At 44.1% G+C, this 16321-nt stretch overlaps 1 protein-coding gene across 4 annotated transcripts in view; it reads left to right on the top strand.

Moving 5' to 3' along the window:
* Positions 1-16321, top strand: part of MYOCD (myocardin) — a 94627-nt gene that overhangs the window by 70469 nt on the left and 7837 nt on the right. For 3 of the 4 annotated variants that reach the window (XM_004594731.2, XM_058675992.1, XM_058675993.1), the window contains 5 exons: positions 681-806; positions 4100-4353; positions 6084-6237; positions 13041-13973; positions 15856-15990. In XM_004594731.2, the coding sequence (XP_004594788.2) occupies positions 681-806; positions 4100-4353; positions 6084-6237; positions 13041-13973; positions 15856-15990 (1602 nt within the window). The remainder of the gene's footprint in view (positions 1-680; positions 807-4099; positions 4354-6083; positions 6238-13040; positions 13974-15855; positions 15991-16321) is intronic. The other variant, XM_058675991.1, reaches the window with a different exon arrangement.

Raw genomic sequence — 16321 nt, 5'->3', positions numbered from 1 at the left:
CTCTGTCCCTTTATCAAGTCCAGCAGGTGGACCCTGGCACAGCTGGGGGAGCCCTCACACTGGCTGGAGAGATGCCCCAGTCAGATCAGTCTGTGTCAGTTTCACACCTGCCTTCTGGAGTCATTACTAAGAAGGTTCCCTTTCTCTCTCCAAATGATCCCGGATTGGATGACCAATTATACACAAATATGGAACCTTTGTCTCTGAGGGGGAGGGTCAATATTAAATAGGAAGCAGTGGAGTGTGGCGGGTGGGGGGAGGGGGCTCTACTTAAACATTTCCAAGTCACTCAATTATTATTTACATGTTTGGTTATGTATTTCACTTATCTGGAAAGTGGAGTCAGAGAGAGAGAATCTTTCAGCTTCTGGCTCACTCCCCAGAAGGGTCAGGAAGAGCCTGTGAGGAGCCAGGAGGAGCCAGGAGGAGCCAGGAGGAGCCAGGAGGAGCCAGGAGGAGCCAGGAGCGCTGTCCAGGTCCCTCACCTGTGCAGAGCCCCAGCACTTAAGCCATGGTCTTCTGCCTCGCAGGAGGCATCAGCAGGAAGCCGGGTTGGAAGTGGAGCAGCGGGGATTCTGTTAGGGTTTGTGAGCATCCTAATCAACACCTTAACCCACTGTACCATAATGTCCACCACACTTTCATCCTGTACTCTAGTAATGGTAACATTTTCATTTCAGGATCTTGCTTCTGGCTCAGAAAGTGATAAGAACGACTCAGCCTCACAGTCCAGCAACCATCCAGACCCAGGGAAGCAAAGCCTTGGCCCCCTCAATGCTCCCATCCCTGTACACACTGCCGTAAAGGTACGGACTCTGCCTGGGGGTCAGGGGGTGGGGGCGGGGAACGACTCAGAGCCAGCCAGGGGCAGGTCACTCCCAGTGAGGTCCGAGGACACATAGAGGGAACGCGTGGACTCACATGTGGCTTTAGCCCATGGAGAATGTTGTAAGGCAGCACTTGAGGAACAGACAGTGGGTGTCCATGAACCAAGGTTCTGTATTCATGTAGTGCCCCAAGCATCTTTTCTAAGTGAGAAAGTTTGTGGTTTGGATGACTTTCGGATCACAGGTTCCTGACTTCACAGATTCCAAGGGTGCACCCTTGAGGCAGACGCAGCTGACCATGATGCATGCAGGACTTGCAAATGCTGTAAAAGAGTCATAGGATGAATGAATTTCATGTGAGAGAAGCATCCCTGAAGACCTTGCATAACCTAAGTCAAGTCCGGGTGGTGGGGGAGGAGGGTTGAGTCATGATAGACAAACAGCTGTAATCTTTGGAGGGTATAGTTTTCGTGTGTTTCTATCAGCTACCACTCATACGTCAGCGTGCTTTCTTCTCACGTAACTACCCAGGAGGCACTGTACCTTCCTCAGAACATTTTAGTCCTACTTAACTTTTTATTGATTAAGCAGCGCGTTTTCTTAGCTCTGGTTCAACGACTTAATGAATTGTTGCGAAGGCTCTGAAGGGGGTTTAAAGACAAATATATGAAAGGGTTGTACAAGGAAGGAAGAATCAAGAGCAAGGAATGGTAGCATGTTCTGAATGAGTGGTAAGGGTTTGGGTTTCCTGGCAAAGCTCCCTGAGGGTCAGTTATCAATAAGGGAATGCAAATGAGACACTGCTTGGCATCCCCTGGGGTGGCTTCCAGCAAACATAGGGGAAAGAGCAAATGTTGCTGGGAATACAGAGAAGATGGAAGCCAGTACCTGGCTGATGGACGTGGAAACTGGTGCTGGTGCTGTTGTGGGAAGCAGTTTAGCAGGTGCTCAATAACTGTGACACAAAACGACCATACGACCCGGTCATTCCAACTCGCAGGTGTACACGCAACATTTGTGGGAAGTTGGAATTAAAGAATTAAGCTTATGCTGGTGCACAAAGATTGAAATCCAAGCATAGTTTTTCATCATATGCATTTTATGTGAACTTTTTCAAGACTCCTTGTGTGTATGGATTTCAAAATGTGGGACATCAAAATAAGCTGAACTTCAAAAAGAGAGTAAAACGACCCATTTCCGTGAATTCAGTGGTCTTCGTCCTGGAGTAACCAGGGAAAATGGTCTGACTTTAGTACCATCTGGAAAAGCCTTGTGGTTCCTGTACTAAGGTAACACGGAGCAACAAGTCCTTTGCTCTGGCTTGGCTGGGAGGCCCAAGGCTGGGTCTCCCATCCTCCCCGAGATCAGGCAAGCCCTGGGAGGAGGTGCAGCAAGAGCAGAGCCCAGCCAAGCAGAACCTGGGCCCTGCAGAAACTCTGCACGGAGAGGAGGCCACTGGATTAGCAAATAGGTTCTTGAGCAGGGAGAAATCCTCACACAAATCCTCTTGCTCTTTATTCATGACATCCAGGCACAAGTCTCGTTGAAAACAAAAGAGCATGCCGTGATGGGTCAGACAAAGGAAGGCTGCAGGGAGTGTTGGATAAGGTCACACCCAGACTCTGGAGTCTGTGGTGCAAGTGGGGGAAACCGATGCCTGCCAGCTAGTCAAGAGCCCCCTCTCCTGGACACTACTGGTAGCACACCTGGCTTCCAATTTTTCTTAGCATCCTTGATGATACATGGTCCTAACATCATGTTCTTCCTTTTGTCTTCCTAAAGTCAGGTGCAAAAGTGTATTTTCAAAACTGATACCGATATAGACGTATTTTGCCCTAATATATGAAGACTGTTTATTTCAGAAGATTACAGATATAATGTCTCCGTTTGCTAAGGTCTTTATTATATTGATGTTCTCCTTTATAGTGTTTATATTAATCACCAACAGGAAGAGAATATTTTACCCAACTTGCAGATGGTATCACTAGATATAGTACGCCTAAGTGATTGTGCCATGCTCAAGAATTGGTCTTTTGTGTCCAAATCATGCTCTCCAATGGGAAATTTCTTTAATGATTAAGTCAAATATTATTAATTGAAAGGGTTACTTTCTAACCTTAAAGCAGGTTTTGGTAGAGGCAGGTGGAGGGATATGGACATTTAGGGGGAGTTCACCTTATTTTGAGCCCAAAGTGACAAAGACTCAGATTCTAGATGTTTCTTTTTGAATTTGTATTTATTCATTTATTTATTTGAGAGGCAGAGAGACAAAATGAAAAACAGCTCTCATTTTGCTAATTCACTCTACAGATGCCTCCGAGGCTGGGTTAGGGTCAAAGCCAGGAGCCAGGAGCTCCATGCAGGTGCCCCAGTGAGGATTAGCTTAGCCATTACTGCTGCCTCTTGGGGACTGCATGAGCTGGAAGCGGATGTGAGGATCCAAAGCCAGGGATCAAACCCAGTTTGTCCTGATGTGGAAGTAGAACATCTCTTTATTGAACTTTTTAAGAAAGAATAGTAGGAGGAGAGGGAGAAGAGATCTCCCATGAACTAGTTCATCCTGCCGGTGGCTAAAACGGCCAAGACCTGGCTAGATCAAAGCCAGGAGACCAGACTTGTGGTTGGCAAGGAGTCCAATTCTTGACCATCTTTCTCCGTCTTCCCAGATGCGTTAAGAGAGTGCTAGATCTAAAGTGGATCATCCAGTCCTTGAACTAACTGATGCTGCCATACACCAGCAATAGCTGAACCCCGTGTCACAAAGCTGGCCCCCGATAAGGGCATCTTCACTGCTGGGGCAAACACTTCTCCCCGTGTTCTGGATTTTCAGACGACATTGGGCGCGTTCAGGGTGGTATGGCCGTAGACGGTTCCGGATTTTCAAAGACTGTCATAGCGTCTGATAAGTAGATGCCTTTAATACGTCACGATAGACTGTGCTTCAGCAGGGATGATAGCATGGATCCAGACAAAAGACTTTTCTCAGGAATAATTTTGAGACCAGAATTCACCTTTTGTGTAGGCAGTCAGTTGGCTTTAAGTTAAAAGAATGGCACGCACTAGAACTCAGGCTCCTGGGGTTACTTCCAAGATGCAAGTCCAGGGTCACATGTCGGCAGTAGATTGACTCTTGTCTTCAGAGCTCTTGAGGCATTGTGCCTTTGCTCTATTGTATTTCTGGAGTTTTGAGACTGTCTGTCAGATAGTTTTTTAAGCCAAGTTGTTGCCCTCCGCCACCTAATGCACCTGCTATTTCCTCATGCTCTTTGTAGTCCAAGTCCTTGGGAGACAGCAAGAACCGCCACAAGAAGCCCAAGGACCCCAAGCCGAAGGTGAAGAAGCTCAAATACCACCAGTACATCCCCCCAGATCAGAAGGCGGAGAAGTCCCCTCCGCCCATGGATTCAGCCTACGCCCGCCTGCTCCAGCAACAGCAGCTGTTCCTACAGCTGCAGATCCTCAGCCAGCAGCAGCAGCAGCAACAACACCGGTTCAGCTACCCTGGGATGCACCAAGGCCAGCTCAAGTAAGTGGGCAAGCCTGGGAGAGTAGCCATGGGCAGAACTTGGCACTGGGTCAACACCTTGAGACCCAGCGAGTTCTGGATAGCACCACATCCTCACGTTTAACATCCAACTCCCTTTAGAAGCCGTGCACACCTCCTTAGGACCATGAGGCTGGGAGGGACGCAGTCAGCCCCTGCTCTTGAGAAGAGGCCCCTGGTGGGGGCGGAGAGAGGTGAGAAGGGGAAAGGAGAGTATTAGCACTTCTAAATTGAACTGTGAAACCCCTAAGGAGAAATCAGTTCTCGTGTTCAATAGTACAAGGCAAGTAACTGTGACAGTTAATGATCCACTTTAACTAGAGGAAGCTGAAGGTTCTCAACATACAAGAGGAATCTTCAAAATTCACAAAAAGGGATTGATGCCATGCATAGAAGGTTAAGCCTCCCATCTGGGTTCTGGTTCGAGTCCTGGCTGCTCTACTTCCAATCCAACTCCCTGCTAGTGGCCTGGAAAAGCAGCAGAAGGTGACCCAAGTCCTAGGGCCCCTCCACCCACTGGGAGAACCAGAAGAAGCTCCTGGTTTCAGACTGGCCCAGCTCTGGCCATTGTGTGCATTTGGAGGGTGAAATGGTACAGGGAAAATTTCTCTCTCTGTCTCTCCTTTCTCTGTAAAACTTTCAAATGAAAGAAATAAAATCTTTTTTAAAAAATAATTGACAGAGAATGCATATTCTGAAAGAAATTTTGTGTAGATTTTAAATTTTTGAACCAAAATAGATTACTTTTTTAATTTTAAAATTTCATTATTTTATGATGCAGTTTTCATAGGCTCTGGGCTTTCCCTTCCTCTCAAGTCGCCCCCTCGCCCTGCACTGATTTCCCCCAAATTATTCCACTTTTCCACGTACCTTTCGAAGTGTCCTCCTACAGCTAAAATTTTGAGTAGGTGAAAATGTTAACAATCCTGATTGGAGCACCACACATTGTACCCATGTGTGAACTAATCATTTCCTACCCGATAGGCGAGTAAAAGTATTACATGTCAACTGCAAGTAAACAGATAGTGTCCTATTGGAATTGTGAGCAATTCTAGAACACGCTTCCCTGGGGAAGCCACAGAGCTGAATAGTTGAGCGACAACCTCCAAAATCGACAGGTTGAACCCAGGTTGTGTGACCACAGTCCTGGGTCACCTTTGCAAAGGTCAGTAACCTCACCTGTGGAGATGGCAGGTGGCTTTACTTGCCTGTCTGTGGTTCACCTGCAGGTCATGTTGGCAACTGGGCTGAGAGCTGAACACAGTCAGGTTTCATAGGGCGTGTTCCAGTCCCTGTAAGACAAAGTCACATTCAGATGCCCCCAGGTTAGAGCATGCTCCAACTCCACAACCTCCTACCCCACACTCAGGACAAAGGTATGCTCCAGTATGACCAGGACAAGGTGGGCCTCAGCTCTACCCACTTCCAGGAAAATGGTGTGCTCCAGCTGTCCCTCCGCACACCCCCAATAGCGCACTAGTTCAGTCCTAGAAGGACGAGCCCTCTCCCATATGCCACAGTCTATCACACCTTCTTGCATCCCCACAAGCAAGGCTCCAGGATCCCCTTACCAACTGTTTTTATTTTCCTGACCTCTCCCGCTGACTTACGACAAGCTTGATCCTTTCAGGCAATTAACTTTGTGATTCTATCCAAATGCAGTTTGCTCCGTACAAATCGGACTATATATTGAGTGCCTCTTTGTTTTCCAGAGAATCAAGCGAGCAGATGATCAGAAATCCAAGCTCCTCTTCAACACCCATGAGCAGTACGCCACTATCCCCTGTCAAGAGCAGTTTTTCTGGACAAACTGGTGTCTCTTCTCTCAAACCAGGCCCACTGCCACACAACCTGGATGACCTGAAGGTAGAGGACTTGACATGATTTTTCTCTTTTTTACAAATATTGTGTCTGCCGTTTGACTTCTTGAGTCTGAGAGGGAAAGGGGAAGAAAGAGATGAGAGGACTGATGAGAGAGGGTGAAAGAATTGATGTAGCGGTGGTTGAAGACTCCACAAAATAAAATGCCACCCACCTCCTGCTCAGCTTCCTCAGACTGTGGAAGCCGGGGTTGATTTCTAGACTTTCTTTTGCATCTCCGACTTCTCCTTTATGTAAATAAGTTATTGTGACAGTAGAATGGAATAGCATGCAGAAGACAAGGTGTGAGCTTGAGAGAAGCTTCTAGAATGTTCTAAACCTTAGTAGTTACCTCTGTAATAAACTTTCACCAGTCTGACAGAATGAGAAAGATCAGAACAGAAAGAGCTTCCCATACGTCGAAGTGCAATCCAATCTCTGGGTTCACATTCGTTCAGAATATTTTTTTCTCGTGCTTTGAGTTTTTAAATCATCCTTTCTTCGAGGAAGTGACGAAATGGTGGGTGGAAGTTTTCACTGCCTGTTATTTGTTCCTTTCTGTTAAATAAGGGTATTATGAAGTAAGGGTCTTAGTCTTTATTGAGGAAGATGAAATGCTGGTAGCCCAATGTTTAAGTATATATTGCACCATGTAGTGTTCAAACGAAGCCCCAACTCAGGGGACTTTGACCATTATTAAATAATGGCACTTCATTCTGTAAGGAATATAAGTGCTGAGTCCACATGACAGACCACAGGGATCTCAGTTCCCTGGAATGACACTGAACTTGAAGTTGAACCTGGCATAGCTCAAGGCAGTCCTCAACACTGGCATACTCATGCATTCCATGGCACCACCAAACTGGAAAAGATGAGCACCATGCCCTTCAGCTTCCTTAACATGTGAACACCATTCAATTGCTCACCTTGTTTTGAGCAATTCCACTTGTCTTCCTGGGTTCCAACCCAGCCATTCTTCGCTCCCAAATAGCCTGCCCGTTTCCCTAAATAAACCAAATTCCCATAGCCAATCTTCTGGCCCTCCCTCAGTCCTCACGGTCACTTCATTCCCATGCTCAGTCTACACTCATCATTTTGGGGGAGACAGTCAGACTGGGGCTATTCTGAATTGAAGGACTATCCATGGCTGCCCAGTGTCAATGCAAGTCAATAAATGTGTCGGGAGTCCCAATCATGAAGGTTCCTCTATTCTTTCCACAGGGATGTCATTGAGTGTGTTTCAATTTGGCATCCATACTCCGAGGAGAAGGTGCCAAGCTCAGGATAATGCTCTCCAGAGCTGTGGGTCACCCACCACCTACTCCCCAAATCATAAATCCAGGGAGATCAGAGGAGGTGACTTCACCCTGAAAACATCACGTTCAGTGAAACAAGCCAGACACTATGGGATGAACATGCTGAGTCACCTTACTGGAGGCGCCCGGAAGAGGCAGATTTATAGACACAGGAAGGAGACGGGTGGCTGGGAGAGAAGCATGGGTAGCTATGATCTAAGGGGTGTAGGATTTCAGTATGGGGAGGTGAGGAAGTTCTGGAGGAAGGGTAGTGGTTATAACCACAGGACACTGTCCACATACTCAATACCAGCAGCGAACTGTACACTTACAAATACTTACATGGTAACTTTCATGTTTATTTTACCAACATTAAAAATAAAAAGATGTGTATAAGTTAGGCTCCCTCTGGAGATTACTGCATCAACCAGAACTGAACTTTGTGCTCAAAAGAAAATTTAGTCATCAGAATGAATAAAGCCAATGATTTGATGATCTTGTCATCACACTGACCAAAGCTGACCCCCCTCCATGTAACATTTTCAGAGTCACTGACTGATAGCAGTTACAATAGTTGGTGTTGGATGGTGATGGCAGTAGTAGCCATGAGCTTTGGAGTATGAATAATCAGTCAGCCATTGAATGAGATTCACTTTCATTTTAACCTTTTAAAATTCCACTTGGAAGACTGAACATGAAAATCAACCATGAAGAGGCTACAGATAGACAAGTTGACCATCTTATAAGTGACCATCTTACACAAGTTGGACTTGAACCTGAAGGACTGATTTCAAAGCAGTTCTAGCATCATGAAAGATAATATTGACAAGGCTAGGATGGAATAAATGTTTAATCCTAGGGTGGTTACAATGCCAGAAATCAGGAGGCCAAAATAGGGAACTGAGTTAAGAGCAAGTTCATTCATTCTGAGAAAATCACTGGTAGTTATATAATAGTTGAAGGTATTGCAAAGTATTCATGGCAATTGAATTCAAAGCTAAATTTCTTCTGGTGTAAAAAAATTTCAGAATCTATTTTTATAATATGCATCTTCAAGGACTATTTGAAGACTCCTCACATCCATGGGTTTCAGGGTTTGTTTTTTTTTTTACACCCAAACAAACTTATCTTTTGATTCCATTTTGCATGGACCCTTTGAAGGATGGGAAATATTAATTGTTTTTTCATTTTTTTCTAAAAAAAAATTATAAAATGAAAAAGATCTCTTAAGGGGAGAAAGATCTGGGATGTGTGACAGTGGGGAGGATATTTGACGAATATTTAGAAATAATGGTTAAAAAAAGAAATAATGGTTGATTTTGTAAGGTGTGATAATGGTATTGCATCTGTATTTGGTTTGACTTTTAGAGCTAAGTACCAACTATTTGCATGTGAAATTATATGATTTTCTTCCAGATAATTCAAGCAAAGGAGCGGAAGAAGTGAGTAGAGATAGAATAGAAACAAGATTGGGCATACATTGATAATAGAGCTGATGGATGAGTGACGAGTTTCATTATACTATCTATTATATCATATAGTTTTATTATTTTATGCAATAGATGGCTGATATTAACAGTGATTAAATGTAGAAAAGAGGTGTTCACAAACCTTTTCTCAAAACTAGCCCACATTATATTCTGAAATTTAAGGGAAAATGAACTTCGCACATAATCATTATTTTAAAATATGAGCTACACTACTTAATCATGTGGTTTAAATTATTCAGTGCCAGAGTCGACTCTAGAAATAGAGGTAGAACTTATTAATTTTAGGTCATTCAAAATTAAAACAATAATGAGGTGCCATCTTACACTTTTCAAACTAGTGAATCCTGGAGAGGAAGATAAGTAAAATAGAAACAACAAGATTAAGGGAGGAATAGCATATTTATTGCTACCTAGTATAAGTTAATGAATTGTGTTTGATTTTAGCAGGTTATCAGGCACCATATATTCATAGTGGAAACATGTTAGTCTATAGAAAAATGAGAAATATTTTAAGAAATAGTTAAGACGCACACAAGGCATGAGAGATTGTATTTCCTTCTGGTTATAAAATGCAGTTAAACAGATTTTATCTCAAAATAATTATATGTAAATACTCAAGTAGTTCTGGTATGCTTCTTTCTTTCACATAGCATGAATATTTTTCATAACTTTTCAGATCCAATAAGATTTTCATTTTTAATAGCAGCGTATCATTCCACCATCTAGTTAACATTCCAGTCTTGGACTTTCACTAGCTGCCAAATTTTTTGTTATTCCAACTCTGGTCGCTCGGCCTTGGCACAGCTGTTTGTTAATTCTTCTGATTATTTCCTCAGGCTGAAATACATAGGAGTGAAATTGCTGAACTAAAATATACTAACATTTATTTGGAAAGTTCTTGATGCATTCATGTTGCCAAACTTCCGTCCTGAAGGATTGTCCAAGTCTGTTCCCAGGGGGAATGTGTTAGAACAATACTTCTGAAACAGTAACGTGTGTGCTGACTCACCTGGGTGCTAGGAAAACGCAGCTTTTGATTTTGTCTATCTGGGAGAGCCTGAGACCCAGATAGATAATGTCCATACTGCCGGTACAAGGATCATGCTTTGAGTAGCAAGGTGATAAAGAGGGTTTTAAATTTGTGTATTTACTTATTTTGACTAATGCTTAGTGTTCTTGTTGAATCCTCTGTCCGCTTGATAAATACAGATAGGCACCTATTTGTTGTACTTGCATTTCTTGGATTGCTAATGATGGTACAGGCACAGTCTTAGCTTTTTTTTTTTTAAAGGACAACATTTCTTTTTATTTTGGAGTATTCTATATTATAGACATTATTTTTTAAAAGAGGAAAGATTATGTATTTAAAAGATAGAATGCAGAGAAAAAAAGATGGAGACAGAAAAATTGGAAGGGAAGGAAGGAGGGAAGTAGAGAGAGAGAGAGAGACAGTATCTTTCATCTGCTGGTTCACTCCCAAACTGGCTGCAGAATTGAGAGCTGGCCCTTACTTTAGCCAGGAGTCCATAATCCCATTCCAATTTTCCATGTGGGTGGCAGGGCCAAGTACTTGGACCAACCCAGGCTCATAAGCAGAAAGACAGATTGGAAGTGGAGCAGCCAGGATTCAAACCGGCGCTCCAGTGTGGGAAGTGACATCACACACAGCAGTTTAACCAGCTGAGTCATGCCATTCCCATTAAATTTTTTTTTAACACTGTTACTGGTGCTGCAATATTTTCCAAGGTTGCTATTTGTATTTGCATTTTGACTTAGGCATTTTAAGTGTTTGTTACCAGATGTCTACAATTATTTTCTTGGCCTTTATGCTAAAAATACCGGAAGATTGTTTCTGTACGTTCTTTTGACATTTTTGAAACTGAGTTATTTAATTTATGTCCTGATCTAACTACAAAACTTTTACGCTAATGTGACAATATAAACAGGAACCACTGTTCACATTTTACCATAAATTTTGCTAAGTATGTTCTTATGCAAACATTTAAATCTATATATACATACATTATATAATTCTTATAATCATGTCAAGATGTTTCATTTAATGAAATTCCACAAACATTATTCATTTTCCAATAAATACAGTACTGACTTGCTAGCATCACGGAGTTACAGCTGTCCACCGTTGCATGCACGTTTCTTTGAGAAGGTCCCATGTTTATGGATACTCATAGTTTTCAATTTATAAGAACCATTAAAAATACAGGGATGAAATAGTTTCACATGAAGCACACATGATGAAAATAAATCCTTACATTGAACAACCATTTTTTAGGCAATATTCCAGATGCTTTGAATTTTTTAAGTCACTTTAATCTTCATAAAAAATGGATGAGACCAGCAGCTGGCATCTCATTTTGAAAACCCAGTTCAAGCCCCAGCTGCTCTACTTCTGACTTAGCTCCCTGCTAATGTGCCTGAGGAAACAGCAAAAAAAAAAAAAAAAAAAAAATGGCCCAGGTCCTTGGGCCCCCTGCACCCACCTGGGAGACCTGAAAGAAGCTCCTGATTGCAAGCTTCAGCCCATCCAAGCCCCTTCCATCACCGCCAGCTGAGGATTAACCCCATGGGTGAATGAAAAGAGTCTCCATTTCTCTTACATTTACTCTGTTACTCTGCCTTTCAAAGAAAATAAATACATAAATCTTTTAAAAATAAATCTGTAGGGCCCGGCGGCCTAGTGGCTAAAAGTCCTCACCTTGAACGCCCCGGGATCCCCGGTTCTAATCCCGGCGGCTCCGCTTCCCATCCAGCTCCCTGCTTGTGGCCTGGGAAAGCAGTCGAGGACGGCCCAAGGCTTTGGGATCCTGCACCTGCATGGGAGACCCAGAAGAGGTTCCAGGTTCCCGGCTTCGGATTGGCGCAGCACTGGCCGTTGCGCTCACTTGGGGAGTGAATCATCGGACGGAAGATCTTCCTCTCTGTCTCTCCTCTCTGTATATCTGACTTTGTAATAAAATAAATAAATCTTTAAAAAAAAAATCTGTAGACTAGGCATTGCTAACTTCGTCTCAGAGGGGAAACTGAGGCATGAGTGATAGGCAAACCAGCAATAAGCATGGCCAGAATTTGGATAAATGGCATAATCACCACATACAACCTCTCAATACTTGGCTGTCATCCAGCCGGGCTCTGAAGTTTGGACAGTAGTGTTACTGGGAGCTCTGGTTTTCAGTCAGACCTAGCTCCATTGCAAATATGTGGAACCAGAAGTTCCTTGGAGGGGTCCAGTGGGCTGTGTTGTCACATGTCCTCTTGTGGTTCCGGTGGTAGATACTGAGTTTTAAAGAAGCAAATTGATCATGAGAGCTCTCAGCTAACAAGCTAGAGAACCTCTAGGCTTATGCTTAACTGATGGTGTGGGGGTGATGGTTTGGGGGCTTGTGTCTAAACTCAGAGAACTCACAAGCTTCTCATCAGTCAGAGTCAGAATCCAGGATCCAGGATTCGGGTTGGAGAGCAGTAGACTCAGGAACCTCTACCATTCATTCCAATTCTGTATACAGTCATCCCAACTTATGATGGTTCAATTGACCATGTTTCCACTTCCCAATTGTATGTAGACAATAGAAACTCTACTTGGAGTTTTGATTATTCCTGATCAAGCAATGTCTCCAATCCTCTCTGGACACGTCAGGCACCCTCCTTGCAGCCCAGTGGTCAGAAAAAAAAAAGCCCGTGCACTATATCGCTGAGCTAGAGTATGAGAGAGGTCGGATAGATTCAGTGCATTTTCTACCTGTGATGCTTTCAATGTTCAATGGGGTTCAACAGCATTTAAGCCCATTGAAAGTTGAAAAGTGTCTGTATCCAACCAAGAAGGGATTATTACAAGCATGCAAACCCAATTTGTACCATGGAGAGAAGAAAGTTGGAAGAAAGCACCAATAAAGAGAAGACATAGCGTTCTGAGATGTTTCAAAGTTACTGTCAGAAATAATGCATCTGTGTAAAATGACCATACACTAACATCCCCCTGGTTTGTTTGGGTTTTTTTTTTTTTTAGGTCTCTGAATTAAGACAACAGCTTCGAATACGGGGCTTGCCTGTGTCAGGCACCAAAACAGCCCTCATGGACCGGCTTCGGCCCTTCCAGGACTGCTCTGGCAACCCGGTACCCAATTTCGGGGATATAACAACAGTCACTTTCCCTGTCACACCCAACACTCTGCCCAATTACCAGTCCTCCCCTTCCACCAGCACCTTGTCCAATGGCTTCTACCACTTCGGCAGCACCAGCTCCAGCCCTCCCATCTCACCTGCTTCCTCCGATCTGTCAGTGGCAGGGTCCCTGCCCGACGCCTTCAACGACGCCTCCCCCTCCTTCCTGCACCCATCTCCAGTGCACGTCTGCGCAGAGGAGAGTCTCATGAGCAGCCTCAATGGGGGCTCGGGTCCTCCCGAATTGGATGGGCTGGACTCTGAGAAGGACAAGATGCTGGTGGAGAAGCAGAAGGTGATCAATGAGCTCACCTGGAAACTGCAGCAAGAGCAAAGGCAAGTGGAGGAGCTGCGGATGCAGCTGCAGAAGCAGAAGAGGAACAACTGTCCCGAGAAGCAGCCACTGCCTTTCTTGGCCACCTCTATCAAGCAGGAAGAAGCCGTGTCCAGCTGCCCTTTTGCCTCCCAACCGGTATCTGTGAAAAGACAAAACAATGGCTCAGAGAGTCAACCACCGGCATGTGAGGCGGCCCAGCTCCTGCCCCTTGGGACTGCCCATTGTGTGGAACCCTCAGGTCAAACCAATGTACTTTCTTCCACGTTTCTCAGCCCCCAGAGCTCCCCGCAGCATTCACCGCTGGGGGTGGTGAAAAGCCCCCAGCACATCAGCCTGCCCCCATCTCCCAACAACCATTACTTCCTCCCTTCATCTTCTGGGACCCAGGGAGAAGGGAATGGGGTGTCCTCACCCCCCAGCAGTCAGGTCTGTTCTGCGCAGGTAAGAATGGCTTAAATCTTTATTTGCACAACCAGGCAGTGAGCAAGATTTGGCTCATCAGCTATAATTGACTGACACACCTGTCAGGATTCCTTGGCATCAAACCTTAGCAACTTGAGCCAAAAAAAATTCATCAAGGTAGCCCAAGGTAAAACACTCTCCTCCACGTCATGGTATACATACTGCATATATTTACAGGGCACCTGCTATGTGCTGGGCCATGTCTCTAGGTGTTAATTTTGAACCAGCTAAACAAAAAATCCTGATCTCATAAGAAGACAGATGATAAGCAAAAATCAAATACAAGTTATAAATTGTATTAAACAAACAGTGGTATGTATGTGAGAGTAGCTTGGAAGATGCAACTTTAAGAAAAGAAAAGCTAGAAGCATTTTAGCAAAATGTTGAAAAAGATAAAGGAGAAAACTTTATGAATATTGTTGTCAAAGCAAAAAGGATCATCAGTTCTAAGGTCCCTGATGTTTATGGAAAGCTCAAGAATGGGAAACATGGCCAGTGTGGCTGGGGCTGAATGAAAGGAGTCATGGGAAGTGGTTTTGAATAGATACTAATTCAAAGGCTCCTTTTATTCATAAAGATCAAAAATTATAGTCTATAGAAGTTTGAGAAAGAAAATTAGACAAGAGGTCTTCCAATAGTTTGTGGAAAATGTGTATTGTGGGAAAAAAAAGATGCAGGGATTTCACAATTTTGACATTAAAAGAAACTTTCTTAAAAGATATATTTATTTTTTATTTGAAAAGCAGAGTTACAGAGAAGAGACAGAGAGACTAGTATCTGCTGGTTCACTCCCCAAATAGGCACAATGGCCAGAGCGGAGCCAATCTGAAGCCAGGAACCAGGTGCTAATTCAGGGTCTCCCACATGGAAGCAGAGTTCCAAGGACTTGGACCATCCTCTGCTGCTTTCCCAGGCCATAAGCAGGGAGCTGGATCAGAACTGCAGTAACTGAAACTAGAACCAGTGCTCATATGGAAAGCCAGCACTGCAGGCAAAGGATTAGCTTGTTGAGCCACTATGCCAGGCCGCATAAAAGCAAACTGCTAATTCCATTTTTCCAAAAGCTTTTTAAACGAGACTGAAATGATGACAGACCTTCTGAAATCTACATTACCTTTAAAAAAAAAAAAAAATCCTGCCAATTTCCAAGCAGCAAAAGGCATGAATAGGAGTGTCTGTGCAACTGTCACGACGACCCTGTGCACTCTGTTTGCCGGTGAGGAAGAGGAGGCTTAGTTGCCCAGGATCACAGGAACCCAGAACTTACTTAAAGCGAAGTGTATTCCCTTCTCATGTCGACTCTCTCTACCTGAGGAGCATGCGCTGCACTGGAGGTCATGAGAATGAATCTTAGCAGCCATGCAGAACGCCACATTGAGTGACGCCCACTCCTCTGATGGCAATCTGGGAAGAGTTGAAATCATTGGAGAGATCGTCATTGTTCACGACAGATACTCGGTGCACGGTGTCCTGGGCAACAAAGATAAAAAAAAATAAGTCTTGAACCAGAGATCTGGGCTGTGACTTTCAATTTGATGATGTTAGTGCTGTCAAAAAGAACCAGCATTTACATAGCGATTTGTGATTTACAAAGACTTTTTGAAGATATTAGCAGTTGGATGAACACAAAATAAAAACTAAGATGGGATAACACAACTCTTGAGCTTACGACACCAATGCTGTACAAAGTAGGTGGTGGTGGGAGTTGGGGGCATGCTGATTATAAAGAGCTAGAGAAGTCCAGGGAGGTTTGGTGAAGGAGGTGGACTGTCTGGGAAGTGTATCGTGAAAAGGGAAAGAGAAGGTGTCAGTGCTGTGATGTAGTGAATAAAATATTCAATTAACCACTTTCTTTGCGCAGAACTCTGGGGCACATGATGGCCATCCTGCGAGCTTCTCTCCACAGTCTTCCAGCCTTCACTCCCCTTTTCCAGGAGCCCAGGCAGACAGCAGTCATGGTGCTGGGGGTCCCAAAAGTCCAGGAGTTCAGCAAAAGGTAGGCACCAGGAGCCAGGTTTAAATCTGCGATTCATTTGCCCTCTTCTGTCTGCTATGGCCATTGTCCTCCAATGTGAGCAATGAGATTCAGAGGCAGACAGAATTCCACTCAAGGTGCATTGAAATGGATGTATCCCAGGGAGTCATTCGCACATGTCTACCCAGAATTCATGATGTTTACAATTGCCGTGGTTTGTTTGCCAACCAATGTGGACAAGAAGGCAAGCTTTCTGTTGCTGGAGCCTGGGAGGGGAGCACAGGGGCAAAAATGTTGGAGAAAGAGGGAAGCCTAGGATTCCATGAAAAGGGCTGGAGAAGGGCAGAAAAAC

Source organism: Ochotona princeps, chromosome 17, assembly GCF_030435755.1.
Source record: "Ochotona princeps isolate mOchPri1 chromosome 17, mOchPri1.hap1, whole genome shotgun sequence".
Lineage (NCBI taxonomy): Eukaryota > Metazoa > Chordata > Mammalia > Lagomorpha > Ochotonidae > Ochotona > Ochotona princeps.
This window is presented reverse-complemented; position numbering and strand designations above follow the sequence as displayed.